Source organism: Rhynchophorus ferrugineus, unplaced genomic scaffold, assembly GCF_030347505.1.
Source record: "Rhynchophorus ferrugineus isolate W39M unplaced genomic scaffold, kcgeb_rfMv2 rfM2, whole genome shotgun sequence".
Classification (NCBI taxonomy): domain Eukaryota; kingdom Metazoa; phylum Arthropoda; class Insecta; order Coleoptera; family Curculionidae; genus Rhynchophorus; species Rhynchophorus ferrugineus.
The window spans coordinates 35,668,737-35,691,252 of record NW_027472581.1 but is presented as its reverse complement, the minus strand read 5'-3'; the positions used below and the strand labels follow the sequence as shown (position 1 = coordinate 35,691,252).

Below are 22,516 nucleotides of genomic sequence, written 5' to 3'. Positions count from 1 at the left end.
TAATAATTCACTTTTGAATGAAGGTTTAAAATATATACTTGAATATTAAATGAAACAAGACATTAGCTTATCTATGTGATATATCATTAGATTTAGATTGATATCCAAAATTTTTAAACAATGAAAGAATAATTCAACTTAGGCACTCATTTTAAATTGACAATATATTCAGATGTATTTGTCAAAAAATGAAAAGTTCAATTTTCAATAGCATTTTCTAAATATCAGTGAACAGAAGAATCGTAAGTAATCTATAATATTGAATTTAAATATTTGTTAGCAAACCAAATTAATGCGCATGCTCAAACTCTTCTTTAATATCTATATATATTTGAGGTTAGGGTTCTTCGACCATCACTCGTTTAGGCTTAGTTACTTATTTTTATACCTAACGCCTATAAAATATCTGAAAAGCAAATATATAATCATATTATCCTATGGCCCCTGTAGAAGATAACGATAGCGGAATGGAATCTCAAGAAGGGTCTCAATCTGTCGATGTTGACTTGGAAAAGGAACCCCAAGAAGTTAATGAACCAAAAGAGCCGCCAACGAAAAAACAGCCCGCAATTGAGGCACCTGAAGAGGAGGACGAGGTAATACTAACATATTCTCATTTTTATGTACAGTTTATATTCAAATTTTAGCCTGAGACTTTGTCTGAGCGATTATGGGGTTTAACAGAGATGTTCCCTGAATCATTAAGAAATTTTACATATTCTTCTGTAGTAAATACGAAGTTAGGAATTTGTAAAGCATATGGTTTTTCAAGAAGTGCAGCTTGGGTTGTTTTCAGTACATCAATAATTTTATTTGCTCCTGTTATATTTGAAGTTGAAAGGGCGAATATGGAAGAGATGCAAAGAACACAACAAAAACAGGTACATAGTAGATATATATGCTAGTGCTTCAATTGACTTATGTATATATTTAGATGCTCTTGGGTCCCAATAGTGCAATATCTGGTGGAGTACCACCTTTATTACCTCCTCCAATGCAGCAACAAAGATAAGAACTTTATATTGTGAAAAAGTTAAAGCAGTTTAGATTTAGTATATGATTATTTTGTGTTGAATTGAGTATGTATAGTGTAAATTGATGTTACTATGAAACTTACACTTCCTCAATGGATTTGATTTGTTTTATTCATTTTTTACTGCAGTTAATGAATATTTGCAAATAAATTTTGCCATGTGGTTTTAATTATCTATTTTGCTATTCAGGTAGTCTTTAAATGGTTAATAATCCAATTCAATCGTCTATATGTATATTCATATTGTATTTTTGGTGGTTTTGATATAATTATTTAAACAGAATAATGTTAACAGCTTTATCAGATCATAACCACCAAAAATAAAATTTCAGCTATTAAATTATTTAATCGAACTAAACATGGGAAAGTGTTATTTAAATGATCCAGAAGTGATGGATTCCATGTCATTTATATTTCAAAAAAGTTTTTTAAACTCGTTTTGCAGCATATAATAACTAAATTAGAATAATTTGAAAATACTGGTTTTAAAAGACAAATTATATTATAACTTTAATTAATTATTTTTTTAATATGTGTAATAATAATATAAACAGAATCATAGAATATATCGAGTATTTGAAATAACCCACAATTGGATTATAATAGTAATCCAGAGAACATCGGAACGGCACGAAAAATAAAAACAATAAGACAATGTTGTCAAGGTAATAAACAATATATGGTTAACAATTTATTACATTATTTATTCTTCAAAAATGCATTAGCGTTTGATAAGAGATTTTGGTGTTAGGAAGTAGTCAAATTCTCTAAACCGTCTAAATATAGGCTTACAAAACTATCGATTTATTTGATAAATTTTAACCGTTATAAAAAATATCGGCCAAAAATTCTAAAATTTTTGATATCCCTAATGAACACCCATAAAAATTGTCATTTTCTGATTAAAATTAAAAATATGTTACATATATTTAAAAACATATTTATATTAAAATTTAAACTCATAAATATTGGTGTTTGTTGGTGGTGTGCGAAAAAATTATCGATTTATCCATATTTTTTCCGTATATATTTCTCGATGTTTAAAAAAAATAACTAAATGTCTAAAACATTATTAAAGACCATATAATTATTTTTAATAAGCGGTTAAAATTGATACTTAATTTTAAATATTTAGTGTATTTTGGCAATTACTTTTAAAGGATTAGGATATTTTGACACTTAATTGTAAAGGTTTTATTAAAAATATCAATATATATTGCAAAAAATTATCGATATTTTTTTAAAAATATCAAAAACGATCACCGATATTTTTAAAATACCGATATATCGAAATAATTTTTTTTGTGACCGACTAGGGGTGCCGGCTAAAAAAATATCGATATATTGTACAAAAGATATCGATATATCGTCAAAAAATATCGAAATTTTTTTCAGAAAATATCTATATATCGATATTTTTTCTTCATCTCGATGGCCAACACCCCTAATTTGTTCAGTTACTTTATGACAAGATGTTTCTAGAGTAAAAAAGAAGAGGTATGTTAAAGAAGAGGTATGTTAATGTTTAATTAATGATTTAGCTGCCGCCAAGTTTTAAGCTCGTATTTACCCATTAGCCAGAAACACTAAGTTAATAAAATGGATAATATAAGAGACATTGTAAACGGCACCCAGCTGGTTCGTTTCGTACATAAACCTGTTAGTATTATGGGAAAGGTTAAGAAAGTATCTCCAAATGGAAATAATTTTGAAATACAAGCTGTAGATGATGTCGGTGTTTTAGTACATGTGAAACAACCAGTAAATTCACCTATAACAGATCATTGGGTTGAAGTAATAATGTGATTTTTAAGAATGATATCACTATTGATATCAATTTTTTTCTATGTAGGTTCGAGGTGTTTCTACTGGAAAAGCTGTAGATGCTGATGATTATACTATTTTCTCAAACAAAGAATTTGATGCCAAATCACACAATACACTTTGCCAGTTGTTGTATTCTGTTCCTAATTTATGGGAGACCGATTTTGGAGATGGAAAAAGAGACAACAGTTACCTTTAATATTTATTAACAAAAAATAACTATATTAAGAATATTTTATGTTTATTTTAACGATAGATAATAAGTTTATTTCCATAAATAAATGTTCTTTTATATATATCCTAATGTTTTATTATTATATTCGTATTGTGAAAAGTTAAGAGTATATCCAGATTAATGGAAACTTAGGAGATATACTGGAACACCCATCAGCTGATTAACGTCAGGAACGAAAATAACCTTACAAAATTGGCACAGATATTTTCGCAGTCTTGGCTTGACGACAAGATACTAGAATAAAATGTCTGCTTCTCGAATTTCAACCTTCATTAAAAGAAGTTGTTTTCACCATAAACCACAGAATATACTTATAAATTATAGAACAGCTACCAGTACAAAACACGGTGTAATTTTACCCGAACCCCACTCAACTTCATTTGGTCTAGTCAAGGTATTATATCTTTTGCTAGTAATTGCTTTAATATTCTACACCTGTCCCCCTATCTTTGTTGGATTTCAGGTAGTACTTACGGTGGCTACAGGATTATTAATAGGAGCAGGAATAAGTAAAAATATTGCAAACTTTTTGGAGGAGAATGATTTGTTCGTACCTGAAGATGATGATGATGACGATTAAGAAATGTAATAATATGTGTTAAATAAATATTTAAGAGAGCAGGGTTGTCAACATTTCTTTTTATTTTGCAAATCAGGGGTTCTAAATAAAAAAAATATTGTTAAATTTTTTATTTTGAACTATGAGATATTCACACTATAAAGGTAAAATATTAAATATTTATTAATACATATGTTTGAAAGATATTTATAAATCTAATACTGTTTGTTAATAAGGCAGTCATTACTGCACTATTGAATGTATTAAACCATTATAGTGTGTTTCTTTACTTAAAAGATACTATGTAAAAAATTATTAGTACACATTTTATGACACATCATCACGGAAACCATTAAGATTTTATTCTGGGGGTTTCTTATGAGGTCCCCAGCCATGAAAACATTTTGTAAATCTTTTAGACTCTTTATTTTTTAGTGTTAAAAACAATTTCCTTGGCTGTTCTGATTGCTTTACTCGCATATGTTGAATATAAACCTAAAACAATATGGTTGTTATTTATTTGTTAAATTTTTTAATCAGAATTTTGTTATACCTGTGCAGACTTGTAGGCTAGTTTAATTTCAACTTCACTACAATTTGCACCCAACCAAAGAAAAACTTGTTCTCCATTGTCTAAAATCATTATGTCGTCGTCCGCCAGATCGTCCTAAAAATAGTAAGTTTATAAGATATAGAAAAATTTTACTGCTTTTGTTTATCATAGGTGGCTTATTTTCTTTTTGCTTTGTAGTAATCACGTTTGTCAAACCTGTGTAGTACTAATCAGTTTTGTACAAATGAGAAAGCAAGAGATGCTGTGTTACAAGAAAGCGCTGGATAGCTCGTGCATTAAAGCAAAAGCATCTGGTATATCGGTGAGATTTAAAACGCTTGTAGAAGCTGCGAATGCCGTCCGTGGAATGAGCGTTTGTAGAGCAGAATTATATTTGAAAAACGTTTTGGCACATAAAGAGTGCGTTCCGTTTAAGAATTCAAAAAGTGGAGTCGGTAAATGTTCTCAGGCTAAACAATTTAAGACCATACATGTAGGTATTATACCAGTCAGTGACATACTAAATAAGTAGCTGTCAGTTTTAACATATAATTTCTTCGCTTTAACTTTATATGTTATATATAATAACAAATATGGTAATAACATAAGAAAATCAATAGAAATAAATTTTAGGGACGCTGGCCATACAAAGCAGTAAAATGTCTACAAGATTTGCTTAGAAACGCTGTTTCGAATGCAGAATTTCAAGGAAAAGACCCGACCGATCTTTACATATGTCACATTTTCGCCAGTCAAGCTCCTACGTCACTCCGTAAAACATTTCGTGCCCACGGAAGAATTAATTCTTACGAACGGCATTTAAGCCATATTCAAATGATACTCAAAACAAAAAATTATGATTAACTCTTGTAAACATGTGGAATTTTTTATGTATAAATTAGAATTAATATAAGTTTATTTACCTGACAAAAGTCTGAACACTTTTCTGATACAATGAAGTAACCTTTTTCATTGGAACATCTGAATAGTCTGGTATAGTCCATAAAAGTTGCATTTCTATCGTAAGCTTTTTTACCTCCTAGACCCAGCCAGAAGAAGTTGTCTGGTTCTTCACCTAATAAAGTTACAGTTGGTTCAAACATAAATAAAGCATTAATTAGTGCGAACTATTGAATTATATATATTATTATATATATATATATATATATATATTATATATATATATATATATATATAATTAAAGATACCTTCAGATAAAACTTGTTGGGTGACCCAGGGACTATTGAACATTTCGTCAGCAATCTCTTGAATCAATCGAGCTTCGTCTGGATCACTCTGCGATCCAATCCAAACATAAACAATTCCAGAATCAGTGTTATCATCTTGTTCAAATGGCACCTTTAAAATGTAACTAAAAAGAACATCATGCCGTTATTTGTTAGAGAATTCAGTTCGTCATTGTCCTACCAAAAGGCGGAGTTCAGCTGTGAAGCATCAGGCTTTATTTGGACTAATCGTGTGTATAGAGCACTACCATTGGACCGTAAATGGTAAAACTCCACCATATGCTTCTCCTTTTGCTTCCTTTTTCCTTGGTGGATGATAAATTTCCTTTTAAAATGAGCCATGAATTTCATATTTTCTTGTTGTTGGTGAGTTCTAACGACTTCTAACTTATCCTAAAAACGCCGATATTAACAATCGTAGTTTTATACAGGGTTACACACCTGAAATAAGGATTTGAATTTCTTTTGTAAGGTGAATGTAAAAGTTAACCATCCCATGTTGCTAGCTTCTCTGCCTTGCCAGAAATATACAACCACCTGGAGGTCATCAATATCATCAACGGGTTCGTTGTCGTCTGTATCATCAACAGGGACCCAGTATCGACAGAGGAAAACATAACAATCTTTAGAATAAAAGTGACCTGCAAAATTATTAGTTAGAAAATTATTTGGCTTTTAAACAGTCCGTAACATGCCCAATTCTTCTTCAGGTAGACGTACAAACTTTTTGCCTTCTAATACAAATGCTTCTATTCCCTCCAAGTCTTCATTCCATTCATCCATGAGTTGTTGAGCTTCCGGTAAAGCCATTGGGGGTTGTCTATTTACAAATATTAATGATGATTGGAATGTAAAATACACTTTAACTATTGGCAAAATATAATTAATAATAAAATAACAAATGCGTAGATTAACAAAAGTGGTCGGAATATAATATACGCATATAATATATAATATAATTTACGGAAATTGTTACGGGCAGTTAATGTGCAAAGTAACATAAAAAATCATGATCTACAACTCATTATCTATTCATATTGAAATCTCTACAATCTTTTTATCATGAACCCGTTACTAAATTTCATCATGCACTACTAATAAATTACAGTAGACTTATGAAGATATCTTAAAATAATCTCGAATCTACGGTACAATGATGTTAGTAGAATTTGTACAAATTTTACTAACTTCTTTTGGGATATAATAAAATTAGGAAATACCGTAGGTCTTAAATGAAATTATATAGAACATACCTGGGTGTAAACAGTGCAGTTAAATCTGCTTTAGTTTCTTGCTGTTTCGCCCATTTTGTTAAATCTGCTCCGGTCTTCTGAACAGACTCTGCTGTTCGAGTAAAATCGACAGCAATTACTTCATCCCATCCCATAAATTTGCACTTGAAAATCTACACAGGAACGAACTAGTGAGTTGTTTCCGATTAAATATAATTATTACCTGAGGCTCTGTCCCTTCTCTAACTCGAGTGACCAGGGCATAGTCAGGACGATCGATCATATTAAATAATTCTTCCGATAACTTAACAGCCGCGGCATTTACTAAACGGGTGCTCTTTTTACCGATCCTAAATAAATATGTTTAACATAATATATTGCGGGGAATTAATGCCTACCAGACAAATACGTCCAGATAACAATCTAGAATATAAACATTTTTGCTCTTCAGAAGTGTATTAGCTAATTTTCCATGCGGAACTTCTACTTGGGGTAATTCTAAATATCCCATTCCTAGTTGTACTCTATATAAACGAGGAGCAACCGGCATGAAATTCGAATCCACGTGTTCCTAAAAAATTTATTTGTTAACCTTATCATTAAAAAATAATAGGGTCCTAACAGTGATTGCATCTTGAATTGAAACATAATTGGATAATCCTAAAGTGTCCCAAAACTCCTTGCTTTCATCTCCTACAATGTCACCAATTATTTCCGCTTTGTTTTTCCGTTCGTTTTTATTAATTTTCTCGCATAATAACCTCGATTTCGACTTCAGTGTGTTTTTTGCCTTTTTACCGTTCCATATAAATATTTTTGTCCCTGAAACATTAGCTATTAGTATATAAGAAGTTATCTAAGTTAATTAAGTAATATTTTTGAAACCTTTATCCAAAATAAAAACATATCTTGGATCTAGAGATGACAATTTAATGGCCACAGGCTCTAAATGGATCGATGGTCCTGCTGCATGTACTCGATAAAGTCTGGTTTCGAAAATCTGTAAGAAAGCTTTAAGAATAAAAAAAAAATTGGTACCATATTTACCATATCTTCGACCGTAAAGAATCCACTGGAAGTTCGTCCGCCTTCAATGTATGTGATCTGAGTTTCAAACAGACTGAGGAACTCATCAGACTCATCTCCTTGTTCTTCTCGAATAGTTCTGCACTGGGCGCCCAAATAATTTCTTAGATTCACTGCGTGGATAGCTGAACACGCTCTTTTATCCAACTGGCATAAAAATCCGTTAGTTTCAAAGATGTATTGATAAAGCCACATTTCTTACTGATGCTTTTTCCCCAATCCAGAAAAAAATCTCCCAGTTCAAGTTCTGGTTGTCGCCCGTGCTAGTTTTTAAGACAATATAGCAATCGCCCTCGTAAAATTTGCCGTAAGCTACTTCCTCAATGCGGTTTGGCAAAAAGTTCTCTATTTCCCAAATTGTTAATCCAGGTACTTGCCCTGCATCTTCATCGAAAAACTCAGAATAATCCAGAGGTGGTTTCTCTAATGTTTCATCCCATCGTTTAGGCCTAATTGATGCAAAAATAAAATAAAAGATTAGACAATTGAATACATTGTTGATGCTACTATTAATGATCAACTAGGACTATTATGCCATCTATATTTAAATATATCTGTGGCATATCAAAACGATTATATATAGCTAGATGAATATATGTTACATCGCGCGACAAATATGAAACTGGTTCGGTGCGTTAGTGTATGGTTTAAAATGTGACGAGTGTTTTATAAGGTATTATTCGTCGATATTACAGTAATATAGGGTAAAATATACAGTATAGTTCGTACAGTCAATTTAAAAAATCGTTGCTACTTCTCTAGAAACCATTCCGACAAAATAACTGAGAGCTGGCCAAGTTAGACAACGGCCTCATACGCCACATTTGTCGTTATTTTAGAAGGGACAGAAGCTACTTCGCGCTTTAACATGGCAGTAGTTATTCTAAGAAACCTAGTTTAAAATGTTAGGTGTAAAGTAAATAAATAGTATTTCTTTCAATTCCTACACATTAGATATTTATTGTAATTTACTTACTTCAATGATTCAGTTTTGATATCCTCTTGAACTCGATTTTTATCTTTAGCTATATCTTTCATACCCTAAAATGAACAGTATATCTTCACTCATACTTTAAGTAATTCTAATGCTAACTGGTTTAAATTGCAACAATAAAATGACAAGCAGCAAAATAAATTAATGTACCTTTAAGATTTTTGCTTGGTCTTGATCAGCTTCTTCTTGGTCTCTTCGACCTCTTCTTAATCTCATTTTTCTTGCTATTGGATCTTTACTGGAATCTAAGCAAATAAATGTATAAATGAAATGTTTATGTCATACTATACTTACTATGTGCTGGTAAAGGAGTTGGCACTGTAGCACCAGCCAGTCTTAGTTGATTTTGTAATGAAAAATCAATATTATAAAATTCCAATCCTGCTCCCTTAGTCATTTCAGTGGGTTTTGGTGGCATTATAAGATCAGGATTGTTTTTGAGATCCAAGGAATCTAAATCAGTAAGCAAATGAATTGCATCAGGTAGGGTTATTAAGCGATTGGAGCTTAAATTTAACTTTTTCAAAGATCCACATCTAAAATTAATTTTATTTTCTTAAGAGATTATAGCAGAATATGACACTGAAACTCACCTACATAAACCTTCTGGAATCATTTCTAGCTGATTATGAGCAGCAGAAAATATTTCTAGTGCTCCTAATTTGCCTATGCCTGATGGTATACCTTCAAAATCTAATTTATTATCATTAACATACAGCCTTCTTAATGACTGTAATTTACATAGAGATGATGGTAAACTAGTAAGTTGATTATGGGATAAGTTCAATATTTCTAGCTTTTGCCAATACTCCATTGCTAAAATGTTTCCAAATCGGTAAATTTCATTTAGACACTAAAAGACAATTGTATTTACCATTAGAGATATCAGTGACCTCATTTTCACTGAGGTTTAACCTTTTCAAACTAGTTAAAGAATATAAAGCTTCAGGCACTTTTGGCAAAGAATTCTGTGCCAAATCAACATCACTTAGATTAATTAAATTATCCAAGTTAGTTGGAAAGTTTGTTAAATTTCTCTGAGTTTTTCTCAAGTGAAGTGTTTCTAAATTTACCAAACTTGGTAGTTGTCTAAGCTGAAAGTGACCTAAGGGATTGTTGTTCAAAATTAAAGTTTGAAGGTTTGCTAATCTTCTTGTCTGTGGTGGTAACGTTTCAAGATTATTATTACTTAAATCCAGAAATAATAAGTCTGTTAAGTTTATAAATAATGAATTTGGAATTGTGTCAATGCTGCAAAATACATTTTAGAAATGAAGACTCACAAAGTACATGAAATTCTTACTGATTAAAGCTCAGGTTTAAAACCAACAGTCCTTTGGCTTTATCAAGACCTTCAGGTACTTCTTTCAAATTGTTATGACTCAAATCTAATGTACTCAGCTCTTCCAATTGAAATAACTGAAAAGGTATTCCTGAACTTTTAACATTATTATGCCTTAAATTTAAGGTTCGTAAACAGTTCAGTTCAGTTAACTCCCCATAAAGTTTCTCCAAATTATTTCTAGTTAAGGAAAGATGTTCTAATTTCATTAGATTACCCATCTCTTTAGGAATCTCTTTTAGATTCGTACGATCTAATTTCAGCCATTGTACGCCCGTCATCGAACTTACAGCCTCCGGGAATTTATCACCCTAAAAAATATGTATCTGTATCTGTTTTTTTAAGCTATATTTTTATGTATACACTAAAATCATTTCTTGTGAAATCCACACCCCTAACAAAGGGTAACACACCAGTGTTAGCCATAATTATTGCAAAAATGTAAGATAACTTTGATCAAATAAATTCTTATCTAATATTATTCATTTTCAAGTATTGTCAAGGTAAATCTACTAAATCTGTTTTGGTTAAGTCAAACAGCTGATATATATCAAATATATTATATACAATTGCCATTGTTATTTAAAGAAGAAGAACGGCTTGTCCCCACTCCCCACTCCTTAATCAATTTTTAGTTTGTGTGCGATCGGGATCGACTCTTTTTGCAAAAGTTATCCGCTCGGTGCGGGTATTTGCGCCAATCCGTGCAAACGTGAACCCTAATCATGGAAAATTTTATTTAATTTTCGTTGATCATGTGCCCCATTCGTTTGTTTTGATTCCCGTTATATTAGTTGCTTTTGTCATAGTTATTTCAAGTAAAAAATCGATTTTGATTAACATTTCCGAGTATTTTTATTTTTATATTGGCAGTTTAAAATATTTATAACCTTCTTCTGCGGTCAAAATATTGTTAAAAACATGGAGAAGCCTGGTGAGAACAAAAGGATTGCTTACCGGTTGGTGTTAACAGGAGGTAATTTTTTGGCGTTAATATCGATTTTAGTAAATTGTGCAAATTGCATGTTTTCCAATGATTGGATTTTAAACTCGTAAAAGAGGCACTTGTTGAGTGTTTGTGTTTTTAGGCCCCTGTGGTGGCAAAACAACGGGTCAAGCAAGGTTGTCCACATTTTTTGAAAATTTGGGGTGGAAGGTGAGATTTCCATTTTAATTTTTTGTATACATTTTTAATTATACATTTATTATTTTAGGTATTTCGAGTTCCAGAGACTGCTTCAGTATTATTGAGGTAAATATAGATTTTTTTTATTAAGTATTATTAAACAAAATGTTACGAATTTTTAAATAGCTGTGCTATAAAAAATATTTTATTATGAAGTTATTTTTGATATCATAGCCAGACATTTTTTGATAAAATCAAGGTTATGGCCAATGCATTATTTACTATATACCAGCGATTTCAATATTTTCTTTGGTAAAAATTTTAAATGAACCATGATTAACCAATAAGATGGTTTAATTGGACGAGCGCCAACTGGAATTCATTGGCATGACTGGTTTTCTGGCACTAGTCTGTAAGGGCATTCTCGATTAATAAACCGCGTGACAGTTTCGCATTGGAAAATTACTCTTTATGCATTTAGTAGTAAGCTATTTTCGTTAATTGTTTATAACAGACAAACTATTTCAATTTGATTGTGATCGCTGAAACGAGAGAAAAATAAATCAATTTAAATCATTTATTAGCGATTTGTTTCATTCAATTTTTTTTGCGCAGTTATCGTCAATTAGCCAGCATTACGCATTTCATATTTTTTTTTAATATAAAACTCATTCAGTACTTTTTAATTTGTTAATTTCACTATGTTTCATGACAATATTGCAAAACTATTATTATTACATATATTAGCGATGGTTAATACACTGTTTTCGAGTATATTTAAGTGGTATTATACCTCATAGATTAATAAGATTTTTATTACAATTCTAATTTATATGAAGATCTAAGTAAATAATTATATGTTGATAGATGTGGGTAATGTTTTAATCTATTTAATATAAATATGTAATTTTGTTTTATCAGTGTCTGTTTATATTAAAGAAGGTAGATGCCCGGGAAATGTAGCAAATTGACCTAATTTTGATGGAACATCTTCAATCTAAAAACGCGATATCTTTAACAGAAATGTAATACCGAATAATGCAAAACAGTTATGGCCTACATAAAACATTTCTTTATTATAAATATTTTATTTTTACAGAAGATACTGAATGCATTCTGTTTATTATTTACAACAGAGAATTTTATTGGTAGCCCTATTTTTTTTGTTAAATATCTATACTACTGCTAATAATGATTATTAATTTTTTTCTTTTAATTTTAGTGGTGGCGTAAAATTCAGCGACTTGAGCGAAGAAGAAGGTAAGTGAATCCTTTTAACGAATAACGGATAATCCGACTTTATATAAGGCTTCCATTTTGCCTCAAAATATATATGTGTCTATTTTAAACTTGTGGTATTATTCTTGATTACTACACAAGACAAACAGAATTTGTTGTCAATACCTTTTCATGATTATTTGTGGCTTTAGCATTCAGTTGAGGTTCCTGATTTTTAAGTAAAATTTTTAAAATTTGTATATTAATTTAATTTAAAAATCAGATCGTTTTTACTAAACAATACGACGGTGGGCTCTAAAAAAATTTCTATATGATTAAAGTTTTGTAATTTATTTCTCATTAAAGTAAAACATAAAGCAAAATAGAGTATAAGGCAACATAATAGATTTTTATTTCGCACTTTGATCATAAATATACATTCTCAACTCAGCTTTTTAAAATACTTACTTATAATATTTTTTGTCTATGTCACTAGTGTATGTCTATGCATGTCTATGTATGTTAGTTGTTTCGAAATTATTTTATTAACTGTAAACATATTAATTTATTAACATAATAAATTATGGTCTATTTTTTGAGTCGTCTTTCATATAAATACAAGCTGTATAAATATAAAGTATTATCTCGAAGATTAAGGGGAACAAATACAAGACGCATTGTATTCACCGAGCAATATTTTTGATGCGGATATAATTTATGCATTTAAAAAAAAATCCGTTTACAGATACGTCATGAACTAGACGATTAACGTGTCTTATCTCACATCAGGTGGCTGGTGCTAAATATAAAACGAGGAACTTGCCAAAAATTTGGAACAATTCGCTCCAAGATGATCCTTTAAATCTAAATAATACCAGTTTTCAACGTGGTTAGACCTATCAGAAAGTAGGCGGTGAATAAACTATTGAATATCTATGACTATTGTCAGCTTTTTTGCCTTATATAAGGAAATGTTACTGTAACATAAATATCTATTTTAAATCACACAATGTTTGACTATAATCGTTACTTAACTTTATGTTTATAGTTTTTTATTTCATTTGCGTTGAATGCCCAGGAATTAATTCTTACTCCTTTTTTTCTTTTCAATTGGTTATAGTAGATCTTAGTAGTGTTTTTTTACCTGAGTTGTATTGGTAGCAATTTTGGCAGTTCAGAAATATCCATAATTTTCTTCATTTGGGATCGTTAAAAAATTCATTTTTGTCGCCAATTATGGCCCTTCACAGAAAATTATTTATTTTTCTCTGGCAAGTAAAAAACATCAGAATGAGGAGGAAGGTTTTTCTTTCATTTGGTTCATTCCTTATAAGTTTATTACACGTTTCATTTGGGTTTATGTCTACCAAAGCTTGCGATACGTTATATTTTGCCTGCCCGTGGCCTCACTATAAGTTTTAACATGTAGGGTGAGCAACAGAGACAACTATGAAATGTAACAAAAGTTCATTTCTAGCTTGTGTAAACAAAACATAAAAAACATCAAAGCATCTTGTAAAGTTAAAACTATTTCTACCTTAAGTCATAATATATATTTTATAACATATATATTTTATCAATTTCAAATATTTCGAATATAAACAAGCTAATAAAAAAGCAAGCTAATTAAACCTCATTGGTTCATCCAGTGTAGTGGGTTAGAGCGACAGATGGGTTTTATCTATTATTTGTAGAGTTTAACTTTTTCTATTTAATTCAAAAGGAAGCTACTATTAAAAACCATATAGTGAACAGTTAGAAATTTATTTTTGAACATAATTTTTTAAAATAAAATTTTAGAATCGTATCATGACTGATAATGAGAAATTAATACTACAATCTCACAGAGCCGTACTAACCATTACTAAGCTATTGCAATTGGTGTGTTTGACCCTAACTTTCAAATACATGCAAACTTATTTGGAATAAATGGGATTCCTAGCCCATCACTGTATTACACCAGACATTCTCACTGATTATTTTGACTGATTTGTGTCACTAGATGCCGCTCGGCTAAGCAGACATTATAGGCTTTACTTGATTAGTGTCATTGCCAGAAAGATATAAGCAGATACTAGAGAGTGCTAGAACAATTTTATTTTTAATTATAAAAGTATTTGTGAGACAAAAAATCATAGGATAACAAAATATACACATATTTTATTAATAATCTATCTTATTAAACATTTTTTAAAATCAGCACTAATGAATGTTTAAAATAATCTCAACATTACCTTTATATTGTCAAATTTTTAGTTTAGTTTATGGGGTGTGCTGTTTTTATTTTAAAAATAAAAAAATAGTGTTACATAATACATTAAAATGGCTGCGTTGGCTGCCTTATATATTTATTGTCAGTTATATTTGATTTGCATGCTATTTAATCTGTAAATACAATTTTAATAATTTTCTGACGAAACTTATTCAAATTCTCTGTGGCCAAGGGTCAGTTGGCTCGGCATTTTTCAGATCTCCACGTACAGAGAAAAAAAAACAAAAATCATTTCCTGTTACACCCCGCAGTTAATTTTAGAAATAGGGCATCGCAAAAATATTTTGAAGCACACACAATTATTATTGCCAACAGATTTTAAACGTACCAAGTGCTTGATTAGGTTTTGTTTAATGTTATGTTTGTTTTCACATTATTTTCGTGAAATCGTAGGTAGAATATGAGCTGCTCTTTCTCTCGCGGGTTTTTTTTTTAATTTATATTTCAAATATTCATATGGAAAATGTTTGATGACATAAAAGTGATTAGCTGATTTGATAAAAACTACATGTTTAGATGTTTCTTCAATTGTAACTGATAATTTATCTAATTACAAGCAAATATGTAATTTGGTTTCATGTGCCGTATGCGGTTTAATAAACGTTTTCGATCTATAGAAGGTAACATGAATATATATCCATGTGGTATGACGAGACAATCGCCGGGTCCACGTGAATTTCCCATTACGTCGTTTGATTCAATTTAAAGCGATTTTATTTGCATGAGACACGCGACATATAAATTTAAAATCGGTTCTCTACGCCATCCTAACAAATGGGGATTATCCTTGCGTGTCACTCGCGATCGTCAAGAGTTCATCGTTATTTCCAATTCAGTATTTCTGCTCTCAATTTCTTTTCTAATCATTCGCGTGTACATTTCCGATCGCATATTAAATAATATTCAATATAAAATTAATATTATTACCATAAATAATAGTTTTGTTTATGTTACATGCTACCTCTTATTTATTTGCATAGTTTTGGTATGCGAGGGTTGGAGAGACAATTTTAATGTAATTATAGACTATGCTCGTATCGATCTAATGTTAATACCTAAAAAAAATTCGTAACTTTTTTTCAGTAAAATCCAACTGGCATTCTTGTAGTGTGAAATAGAAATTATTTAAACCAAATATGATGCTCCATTATTAAAGATAATATTTTGTTTTTTTTTTGGTTAGTGTTATAATGCTATCGGTGAAGAAGTTCTGGGGTTTTTGATTGAAAAAGTTTATCATGTTTTCAGATACTTCTTTTTCGAAACTAATTTGATTTCGTTGAGAGGGTTCTGTAGAGAACATACAAAGAGATCGTCTATACGGTGGATGCATTCATATAATGTTGTCGATGGGAATACTCGTCAATTTTTTAATTATAATTTGTGTACGGCAGAAGTGGTTATGAGAGTTAAAATTAATGTAATGGTTAGTTAATCGAAGTTAATGTTAAAACTTCCCAACCACAGAAACATTTTTGTTAGCATTAAGGTTATTTTATTTCAATTACCATGTGAACTATCTTTAGTTGTGCACAGTAGAGTTAATAATCAATCATATGACTAACTGGTATTAGTTCAAAGTGGACGAATTCCTTTCAGTCCCATCACATACACAGCATCATCTTCGATCATTCATCGATTTTCTTCGATGCTCTAGCTCTGTCTGAATGGTTTAAAACATTTTTATGGTTAGTGTTTAGTTCCGTACCAAAGTCTTATTGTAATCTTGTTGATTTTTTTTTTCAAGAATGTAATCCCTTTAGTGATTGGAAGACCAAAATGTGACTCAAACATTTTTTATGCTGTTGCGGGAAGCAGTCTTGTTTTTGTCGTAATTATATTGTAAAATAAATAAATAAAAAGTAATTCTTCATTATTTTTCCATTTTGAAACGTAAACAATTTTCATGTTCGCGGGCTGCAAGTACAGCGTTTACCTTTCCAACGATAATCTAGTGGTGTCTTTAAGATTTATTTTTCTTGAGTTGTTTGCAATCACGAAAAATGCTATGAGCTCTTTCGTACGGTTTTTCCTAAGTATTGCGTTGCTCTCTTTTCACTATATAACCGAAATATCTCGATTTTGGTCATATAATGGAACGCTATAATTTAATATAATAGAACACGGATATTTTTGATACGGATATTTGAATCTATGAGCAGTTTTGCAAAGTGTCACAAAAATGATTGATAATAATAAAACGAGTCTTTTAAAAACCACTGTAATAAAAATGTATTACTATTACTTTTTATCAATTAATATTGATCATCACCGGCTTGGAAGCCGGTAGGAAGCTTAAGGTGACAGAACGGTCTTCCTACTGCTGGACAGGACAAGTGACTAGGCCAGTCACGCTAGAGTGGGAAAGACTCGATGTCTTCTGCAAAGTTGGTCACTGGTCTGTCGGTAAGCTTAACGACGAGAACCGTTGTTCGGAGCCCACGTTACACAGTAGGCACAGACCAGATAAACCCTGGTTGGTAAAAAGGAGAGTTTAAAATACAGTTTTAAAAGAATGAACATTAATAAAAAGTTAAGTTTACTTGTTATATTGAGTTTCATGTCAATTATATTTATTATAATTTTATTGTACTTAAAGTTACCTTAAAATGGTTTTATAAACTGTACAATTTTCTTAAAAAAACTTTTTTCATAACGGTTTTGTCTAGTACAAAGTTTTGTGTAATTCCTTGTCGTTTTGTCTTTTTTCTTCAAATATTTTGTTTATTTTATCTATTTGATGTTGTGAGGGTTACAGTAGTGTAACGGGAATTAAATAACATAATAAAATACAAAAAATGATTCAATAATTATTACTTTTGATCTATTTTTTTGTAACTATGGAGGTATATTTTTCAGCCTTCACCTGATATAGTTGATATTATGAAAATGATTGGGTAAGAATTAAAATAAGTTTTTTATTACATAATAAAAACTAATTCTTTTCTCTAAATTAAAATTGAACATTGGAAAAATATAATTGAGTTTGCAATTGTATTTTTGCAAAAGTTTTAGTATCCTGACAATTTTCATTAAAGTGATGATTTGCTTATTTAAAACGCTTATTTCGATAATACCAATTATGTCTATCAATAAACGGAGGCATTATACAGGTTGTAGTTATCGTCTTTTTAACAAGTCACTGGTATTACAAATATCTCAAATCGCTTAATTAAATCGCTCGCGCGGGGTATATATTAATATACCCCGCTATTACAAATCCCGTACTTTTAGCAATATGTTAACCAATAATATTTAATTGCATCACATGGTCTAGAATTTTTAAACCCAAAAAAAATATTTAATAAATACGAAAACGAATGTTTAATCATTTCGTAAAAAACAAATTATAAATGTAAACCTATTTCTTAGGTTTATTCTGGAATGTTCTAATCAAATAATGTGTTGTAATTTGCTAGGAATTCAATAATTAAATATAACATACATTTTATTATATAAATAATATAAAATTTACTTTGATTTTAGGGGTAATTTTTCAAGAGAACCTGCTCAAAACAATGTTACAAATCGAAGATACGTTTTTCGAACTGGCCAGAACATCTAGGCGAAATTGTTTGATTATCTGTGACCGTGGAGCTATGGATGCATCAGCATGTAAGTTCAATTCTTATATTCGACTTTAATTAGCTTAATAACAGTGTTATATATTTGACCCTAGTCATAAGTAAAGAAAAATGGGAAAATATAATGAAAGACAATAGCTGGAATTCGATCGAATTAAGGGATAACCGTTACAATCAAATTATTCATATGGTCTCGGCCGCTAAAGGGGCAGAAGATTACTACACAACAGAAGTAAGTTTTTTTCTAACCTACTGCTTGCATTAGAGCTACTTTATTAGAACACTTTGTCGTCAGGATCATTCTTGTCGGTCAGAAGGGGTAGAAATGGCTCGAGAATTGGACACGAAAGCGGCCGCTTCTTGGGTAGGACATCCTTATTTCGACGTGATAGATAATTCTACCGATTTTGAGGGCAAAATCAGAAGAATGATCGGGGCTGTGTGCCATAAAATAGGTCTCGATACAGGAGATCGCCTCTTGACCAATTCTAAGAAGCATAAGTTCCTTGTCAGGTAAGTGTCTTCTATTTAACCCAGTAGTTTGCCATCAACCTGCAGAATATAAATACATATGTTAATGCCAACAGGGGTCCATTACCAGACGATTCCCTGTTTCCACCGTTTCAAGACTTTGAAGTGGTACACAACTACCTGCAATCCAATTCCCCTAATCAGGTCAGGTTAAGAAAGCGCGGCCAGAAAGGTGAGAAAAGGAAATTTCACAAAATCCGTTATTTATAGTTTATACTGATACTTTTATTCTTATATTGTAAATTATTGATGTTGCTATTGTACGTTGTTTTATTTATTTCGTTCCATGAATCGTATCCAAAATAGCGGCAATTCTATTTCATTATATTTATAATATCTTGTATGATTTGTTTTATTGTTTATGATTAAGATGGGAATATATTAGGAAATACAAACGACTAAATTAGTTGTTTTCTTTTTAACAGTTCTGTTTTGTTATACTAATTTGCTATATTCAAATTTTATTTTAGCGAGGTAAGCGTTATTACTTTATGTTGCAAATAGATGCGCTTTTTGTTCCCTGCGAAATAATGGACGCTTTGTCACTAATATAACCCTTTGATTTTTATTTTTCTATATGTACTAATAATATAAGCCAACAATTAACTTAGACTAAATTGTAGGGTACTACAGCTATATCCACACAGTACGGCGTCAAAACCAACCGGGTGGTCAGGTCATCGAAGTAAAAACACAAATAAACCATCGTGATTATATCAACTTGCTAACACAAAAGGACAATTCACACTTCACCATCTTCAAGAAAAGGCGATGCTTCATTTTCAACAATCAGTATTTCCAGTTAGATATTTATGAACAACCCAGTCACCCTAGGTAAGTATCTAGTAGGGTAAATATTTTATTTTCATACTGGTTGCGATTAAAGTGGCCGTGGCGTGATGACCATGACTTTGTGCTAATATATACGGATGAGGACAGACATTTAATTTAACATTCTTCAGCAATAACCATTTTACTAAAGAGGTATGTCCAAAAATAGCCGCCAACTGTATAACGTTTATACCGTTTCTTCCTGGCATGTTTAAATTTGCTCCAGCATAGTATAATTCTCTTATACAAGTAGCATTTTTCCAGCTCTAAAATTATTTTATTATAAAGTAGGACGAAGCATGAAAGTATAATGTATTTACCCGATGTTGGATATAGTAAAATGACGCCAAATAGAATGGGGTTTCGTCGTATTTAGACTTCTTATTCGGATCAGCACCTTTTCGCAACATATATGTCACTAATTGGGTATTAACGTTAGCACAGGCTATCATAAAAGGAGTGTAGCCTGTCGTTATATTATACTTATTAACGTATTGGGGATAATTATTCAAAATACAGATGGATTTAATTGTATCATTTCGTAAAACTGCAGTGTAAAACTCTTTAAACATATCATCTATTAAAAATCGACGAATCCAAGATGTTGATCTTAATATAATTAATCTTAGGTTGTATGCGATTATTATTAATAGCGAATATATGCACAATTTAAGTTGTAAGTTACACAGTGTATCCATATTTTCTAAAACCAACGGTAAAACTTTTTTGTATAATCTTGATGGCATTTTTCTATTATTAGCGCGATTATTTCGTCAAACACCTTTAGCTTATTAAAATTACCAATAATGCATTTTGTGTCATTGTGACATTTCTAACAGAAAATTATATTGAAAAAGAGACCTACTTTTTATGGTTAATTATTTACATACTACTTATTTTATATTCTTATATAATTTATGTCGTGTTAAGTGTTGTTTTCTTGGTGCTCTAATCAAATAAGTTTTAAAAAATCCAGTATTTGTAATATTTCACACTTTGTAGGTGCAGAGGTATGATTCTTTTGGAGACATATTCTGCCTTGGACGAAGATAAACTAACAGCTACTTTACCGACCTTTTTAAATATAGAACGGGAAGTGACCGGGAATCCAGATTACTCAATGTATAATTTATCTCTCCGAGAGGATTGGAAAACTTCGAAGAAGTACTTACACATGAATTTTGTTGGTGAGAAACTTAATTTATTATGAAAGTTTCTTTATATAATAATAATGCTGTTATAGGTCCAGAAGACAGTCCTGCACGTGAAACGAAAATGAACGGAGATGCAAATATTAACGCCAAAATGTCCAAACTAAACGGGCATGGCAATTTAAATGGCTTGGCTCATTAGATCATCTTTTATTTTGTGATATGAATTTTAATGTGTACTTTATTTTATCCAAATAGTATTTAGTATCTGTGTTAGCAATATTTTTGTTTTATACTCTAAGACCAAAAATATCAAGATTTGTTCTTGATAAAATCAATTTTCTTGTGCTTATAAAATGTACTTTTTATTAAATATTCTTCAAATAGAATATTTACCTGGAAATAAAAGGAATTTTCCTTTTAATATAAAATCTGCATTAATTACAAAATGCAAACAGGGTTATTCTTCACTTTTGTTAAGAATCAAATTATACTAAACAAAAATTTGAGACCAGTGGTGTATTAATAATAATATTGTTGATCCTATCAAAAGATTTACTTAAATATTTTAGAATAGAATAATTCTATGTACCATTAAATTCTTATATTTAAAGTTACCTTTTTAACTTAAAATAACTTTTATTTTAAAAATAGGCCTTTTAAAAATAAATTAAACACTTAATTATAATAAAGATTTTGTGAATATATTTCAAGTTTATTTTCTGTAAGTATTTAAAACAAATAAATACATCAATAATATAAACTAATTTTTATGATTTCTGATTTAAATATTGTTTCATAACTTTTTTACCAGGTACTAAGCCTTGTGTAAGTCCTGGTCGTTTTCTCTTCTTCTTTTCTTCACAGTCTTCATTAATTTTATCTATTTCCTGTTGTGAGGGTTGTGGAAGTGTGTAACTAGAAATAAATATAATAAAATAAGATTAAAAAATTAAATCATAGTTATTACTTTTGACCAGTTGCTGATTTTTGGCATATAACTGATTGAGCTATGGAGGTTTCTTTTTCAGCTTCTAGCTGCTCACTTGTTTTCTGTATATCTGAATCATGGGCATACTTGCAATTATGACCAAATCTACAACGTCCTTTTCTATAATTCCAACATATTTTCTTTCCTAAAAAAATGTTTAGTCAATTCAACCTTTGTAACAGCAGTATAATATTTTTTATAGCAAATTACCATTTATTACAACGACATCTTTTGTGTTTACCATTTTTACATGTTTTTGAAGCATGGCTTCTTTGGCGTTTTCATCTTCTAAGAAAGGATTTGTAAAAACGGATGTTTTGATCTCAACATTACTCCTTTTTGTCTTATCAAAGTCAGGTACTGGTAGTTTAATGTTAGGTAGAGTTGTCTTAAAATCGCTAGGTTCACTTTTCACTTCTGTTTTGCTGAAACATGTGACAGCTGACCCATTTTTTATCAAGTTCTATTTGCCTCTTTCAACAAATAACTGAATATGACTTTAATTCTACATTTTTTAATTAGCGGTAATTTATTTTAACCTAAACTAAAAATTTTACTTACATTATGTCTTGATCATCTGAATCTGTATCGGAAGTGTCACTACTATAATCAGCTACTAAAGACATCTTGGATTATTTTCTTAATATTATATTTAAAATAAAGTTAGTATACAATTTTTGAGGTTATTGTTAAGGAGTGTTATAATT

General features: G+C 30.4%; 7 protein-coding genes across 8 annotated transcripts; 5 read left to right on the top strand and 2 right to left on the bottom strand.

The window, feature by feature from the left end:
* The first annotated feature begins 116 nt into the window (after nt 1-116).
* mge (translocase of outer mitochondrial membrane 22 homolog mge) lies at nt 117-1,203 on the top strand. Its single transcript, XM_076395318.1, has 4 exons — nt 117-242; nt 337-596; nt 648-881; nt 935-1,203. The coding sequence occupies exons 2-4, from the start codon at nt 438-440 to the stop codon at nt 1,010-1,012; spliced, it is 471 nt and encodes a 156-aa protein (XP_076251433.1). The 5' UTR covers nt 117-242; nt 337-437; the 3' UTR covers nt 1,013-1,203.
* A 1,203-nt stretch (nt 1,204-2,406) lies between these two features.
* On the top strand, nt 2,407-3,155 carry LOC143190768 (replication protein A 14 kDa subunit). Of its 2 annotated transcripts, XM_076395327.1 has the most exons (3): nt 2,407-2,546; nt 2,611-2,827; nt 2,886-3,155. In XM_076395327.1, exons 2-3 carry the CDS (start codon nt 2,633-2,635, stop codon nt 3,054-3,056), a joined length of 366 nt encoding a protein of 121 aa, XP_076251442.1. In that variant the 5' UTR covers nt 2,407-2,546; nt 2,611-2,632; the 3' UTR covers nt 3,057-3,155. The 2 variants fall into 2 exon arrangements, with proteins under 2 accessions (XP_076251442.1, XP_076251441.1); XM_076395326.1 differs by lacking the exon at nt 2,407-2,546 and having other exon boundaries at nt 2,553-2,827.
* A 110-nt stretch (nt 3,156-3,265) lies between these two features.
* EMRE (Essential MCU regulator) lies at nt 3,266-4,155 on the top strand. Its single transcript, XM_076395329.1, has 2 exons — nt 3,266-3,486; nt 3,556-4,155. Exons 1-2 carry the CDS (start codon nt 3,337-3,339, stop codon nt 3,670-3,672), a joined length of 267 nt encoding a protein of 88 aa, XP_076251444.1. The 5' UTR covers nt 3,266-3,336; the 3' UTR covers nt 3,673-4,155.
* On the bottom strand, nt 3,768-10,657 carry fliI (FLII actin remodeling protein). Its single transcript, XM_076395265.1, has 21 exons — nt 10,469-10,657; nt 10,067-10,416; nt 9,638-10,014; nt 9,357-9,579; nt 9,058-9,299; nt 8,914-9,008; nt 8,746-8,810; nt 7,972-8,218; nt 7,731-7,916; nt 7,569-7,683; nt 7,306-7,505; nt 7,082-7,254; nt 6,907-7,033; nt 6,705-6,856; nt 6,147-6,271; nt 5,893-6,092; nt 5,633-5,844; nt 5,413-5,576; nt 5,128-5,279; nt 4,205-4,318; nt 3,768-4,146 (listed from the first exon to the last, which is right to left on the bottom strand). Exons 1-21 carry the CDS (start codon nt 10,529-10,531, stop codon nt 4,012-4,014), a joined length of 3,717 nt encoding a protein of 1,238 aa, XP_076251380.1. The 5' UTR covers nt 10,532-10,657; the 3' UTR covers nt 3,768-4,011.
* On the top strand, nt 4,186-5,136 carry LOC143190763 (large ribosomal subunit protein uL22). Its single transcript, XM_076395317.1, has 3 exons — nt 4,186-4,327; nt 4,403-4,697; nt 4,838-5,136. Exons 2-3 carry the CDS (start codon nt 4,449-4,451, stop codon nt 5,066-5,068), a joined length of 480 nt encoding a protein of 159 aa, XP_076251432.1. The 5' UTR covers nt 4,186-4,327; nt 4,403-4,448; the 3' UTR covers nt 5,069-5,136.
* A 56-nt stretch (nt 10,658-10,713) lies between the features above and the next one.
* Ttd14 (TRPL translocation defect 14) lies at nt 10,714-21,775 on the top strand. Its single transcript, XM_076395292.1, has 11 exons — nt 10,714-11,081; nt 11,194-11,261; nt 11,320-11,357; nt 12,454-12,491; nt 18,208-18,336; nt 18,401-18,537; nt 18,601-18,818; nt 18,893-19,008; nt 19,460-19,670; nt 20,670-20,854; nt 20,911-21,775. Exons 1-11 carry the CDS (start codon nt 11,027-11,029, stop codon nt 21,018-21,020), a joined length of 1,305 nt encoding a protein of 434 aa, XP_076251407.1. The 5' UTR covers nt 10,714-11,026; the 3' UTR covers nt 21,021-21,775.
* LOC143190760 (uncharacterized) lies at nt 21,501-22,511 on the bottom strand. The gene is made up of 4 exons (XM_076395315.1): nt 22,371-22,511; nt 22,020-22,234; nt 21,789-21,954; nt 21,501-21,736 (listed from the first exon to the last, which is right to left on the bottom strand). The coding sequence occupies exons 1-4, from the start codon at nt 22,433-22,435 to the stop codon at nt 21,589-21,591; spliced, it is 594 nt and encodes a 197-aa protein (XP_076251430.1). The 5' UTR covers nt 22,436-22,511; the 3' UTR covers nt 21,501-21,588.
* Nucleotides 22,512-22,516: the final 5 nt, after the last annotated feature.

Excerpts from the sequence above, each read along its gene's own strand:
- EMRE (XM_076395329.1), top strand. The coding sequence starts at position 3,337 with ATGTCTGCTTCTCGAATTTCAACCTTCATTAAAAGAAGTTGTTTTCAC. Across the intron at positions 3,487-3,555 it reads CTTCATTTGGTCTAGTCAAG|GTAGTACTTACGGTGGCTAC; the intron begins GTATTATATCTT and ends GTTGGATTTCAG.
- LOC143190760 (XM_076395315.1), bottom strand. The coding sequence starts at position 22,435 with ATGTCTTTAGTAGCTGATTATAGTAGTGACACTTCCGATACAGATTCA. Across the intron at positions 21,955-22,019 it reads AGATGTCGTTGTAATAAATG|GAAAGAAAATATGTTGGAAT; the intron begins GTAATTTGCTAT and ends ACATTTTTTTAG. Across the intron at positions 21,737-21,788 it reads AAATCAGCAACTGGTCAAAA|TTACACACTTCCACAACCCT; the intron begins GTAATAACTATG and ends ATTTATTTCTAG.
- fliI (XM_076395265.1), bottom strand. The coding sequence starts at position 10,531 with ATGGCTAACACTGGTGTGTTACCCTTTGTTAGGGGTGTGGATTTCACA. Across the intron at positions 10,417-10,468 it reads TCACAAGAAATGATTTTAGT|GGTGATAAATTCCCGGAGGC; the intron begins GTATACATAAAA and ends CATATTTTTTAG. Across the intron at positions 7,684-7,730 it reads TCTTTACGGTCGAAGATATG|ATTTTCGAAACCAGACTTTA; the intron begins GTAAATATGGTA and ends GCTTTCTTACAG.
- Ttd14 (XM_076395292.1), top strand. The coding sequence starts at position 11,027 with ATGGAGAAGCCTGGTGAGAACAAAAGGATTGCTTACCGGTTGGTGTTA. Across the intron at positions 12,492-18,207 it reads CGACTTGAGCGAAGAAGAAG|GGGTAATTTTTCAAGAGAAC; the intron begins GTAAGTGAATCC and ends CTTTGATTTTAG. Across the intron at positions 18,337-18,400 it reads AGCTATGGATGCATCAGCAT|TCATAAGTAAAGAAAAATGG; the intron begins GTAAGTTCAATT and ends ATTTGACCCTAG.
- mge (XM_076395318.1), top strand. The coding sequence starts at position 438 with ATGGCCCCTGTAGAAGATAACGATAGCGGAATGGAATCTCAAGAAGGG. Across the intron at positions 597-647 it reads CACCTGAAGAGGAGGACGAG|CCTGAGACTTTGTCTGAGCG; the intron begins GTAATACTAACA and ends TTCAAATTTTAG. Across the intron at positions 882-934 it reads AAAGAACACAACAAAAACAG|ATGCTCTTGGGTCCCAATAG; the intron begins GTACATAGTAGA and ends GTATATATTTAG.
- LOC143190768 (XM_076395327.1), top strand. The coding sequence starts at position 2,633 with ATGGATAATATAAGAGACATTGTAAACGGCACCCAGCTGGTTCGTTTC. Across the intron at positions 2,828-2,885 it reads TAACAGATCATTGGGTTGAA|GTTCGAGGTGTTTCTACTGG; the intron begins GTAATAATGTGA and ends TTTTCTATGTAG.
- LOC143190763 (XM_076395317.1), top strand. The coding sequence starts at position 4,449 with ATGAGAAAGCAAGAGATGCTGTGTTACAAGAAAGCGCTGGATAGCTCG. Across the intron at positions 4,698-4,837 it reads AACAATTTAAGACCATACAT|GGACGCTGGCCATACAAAGC; the intron begins GTAGGTATTATA and ends AATAAATTTTAG.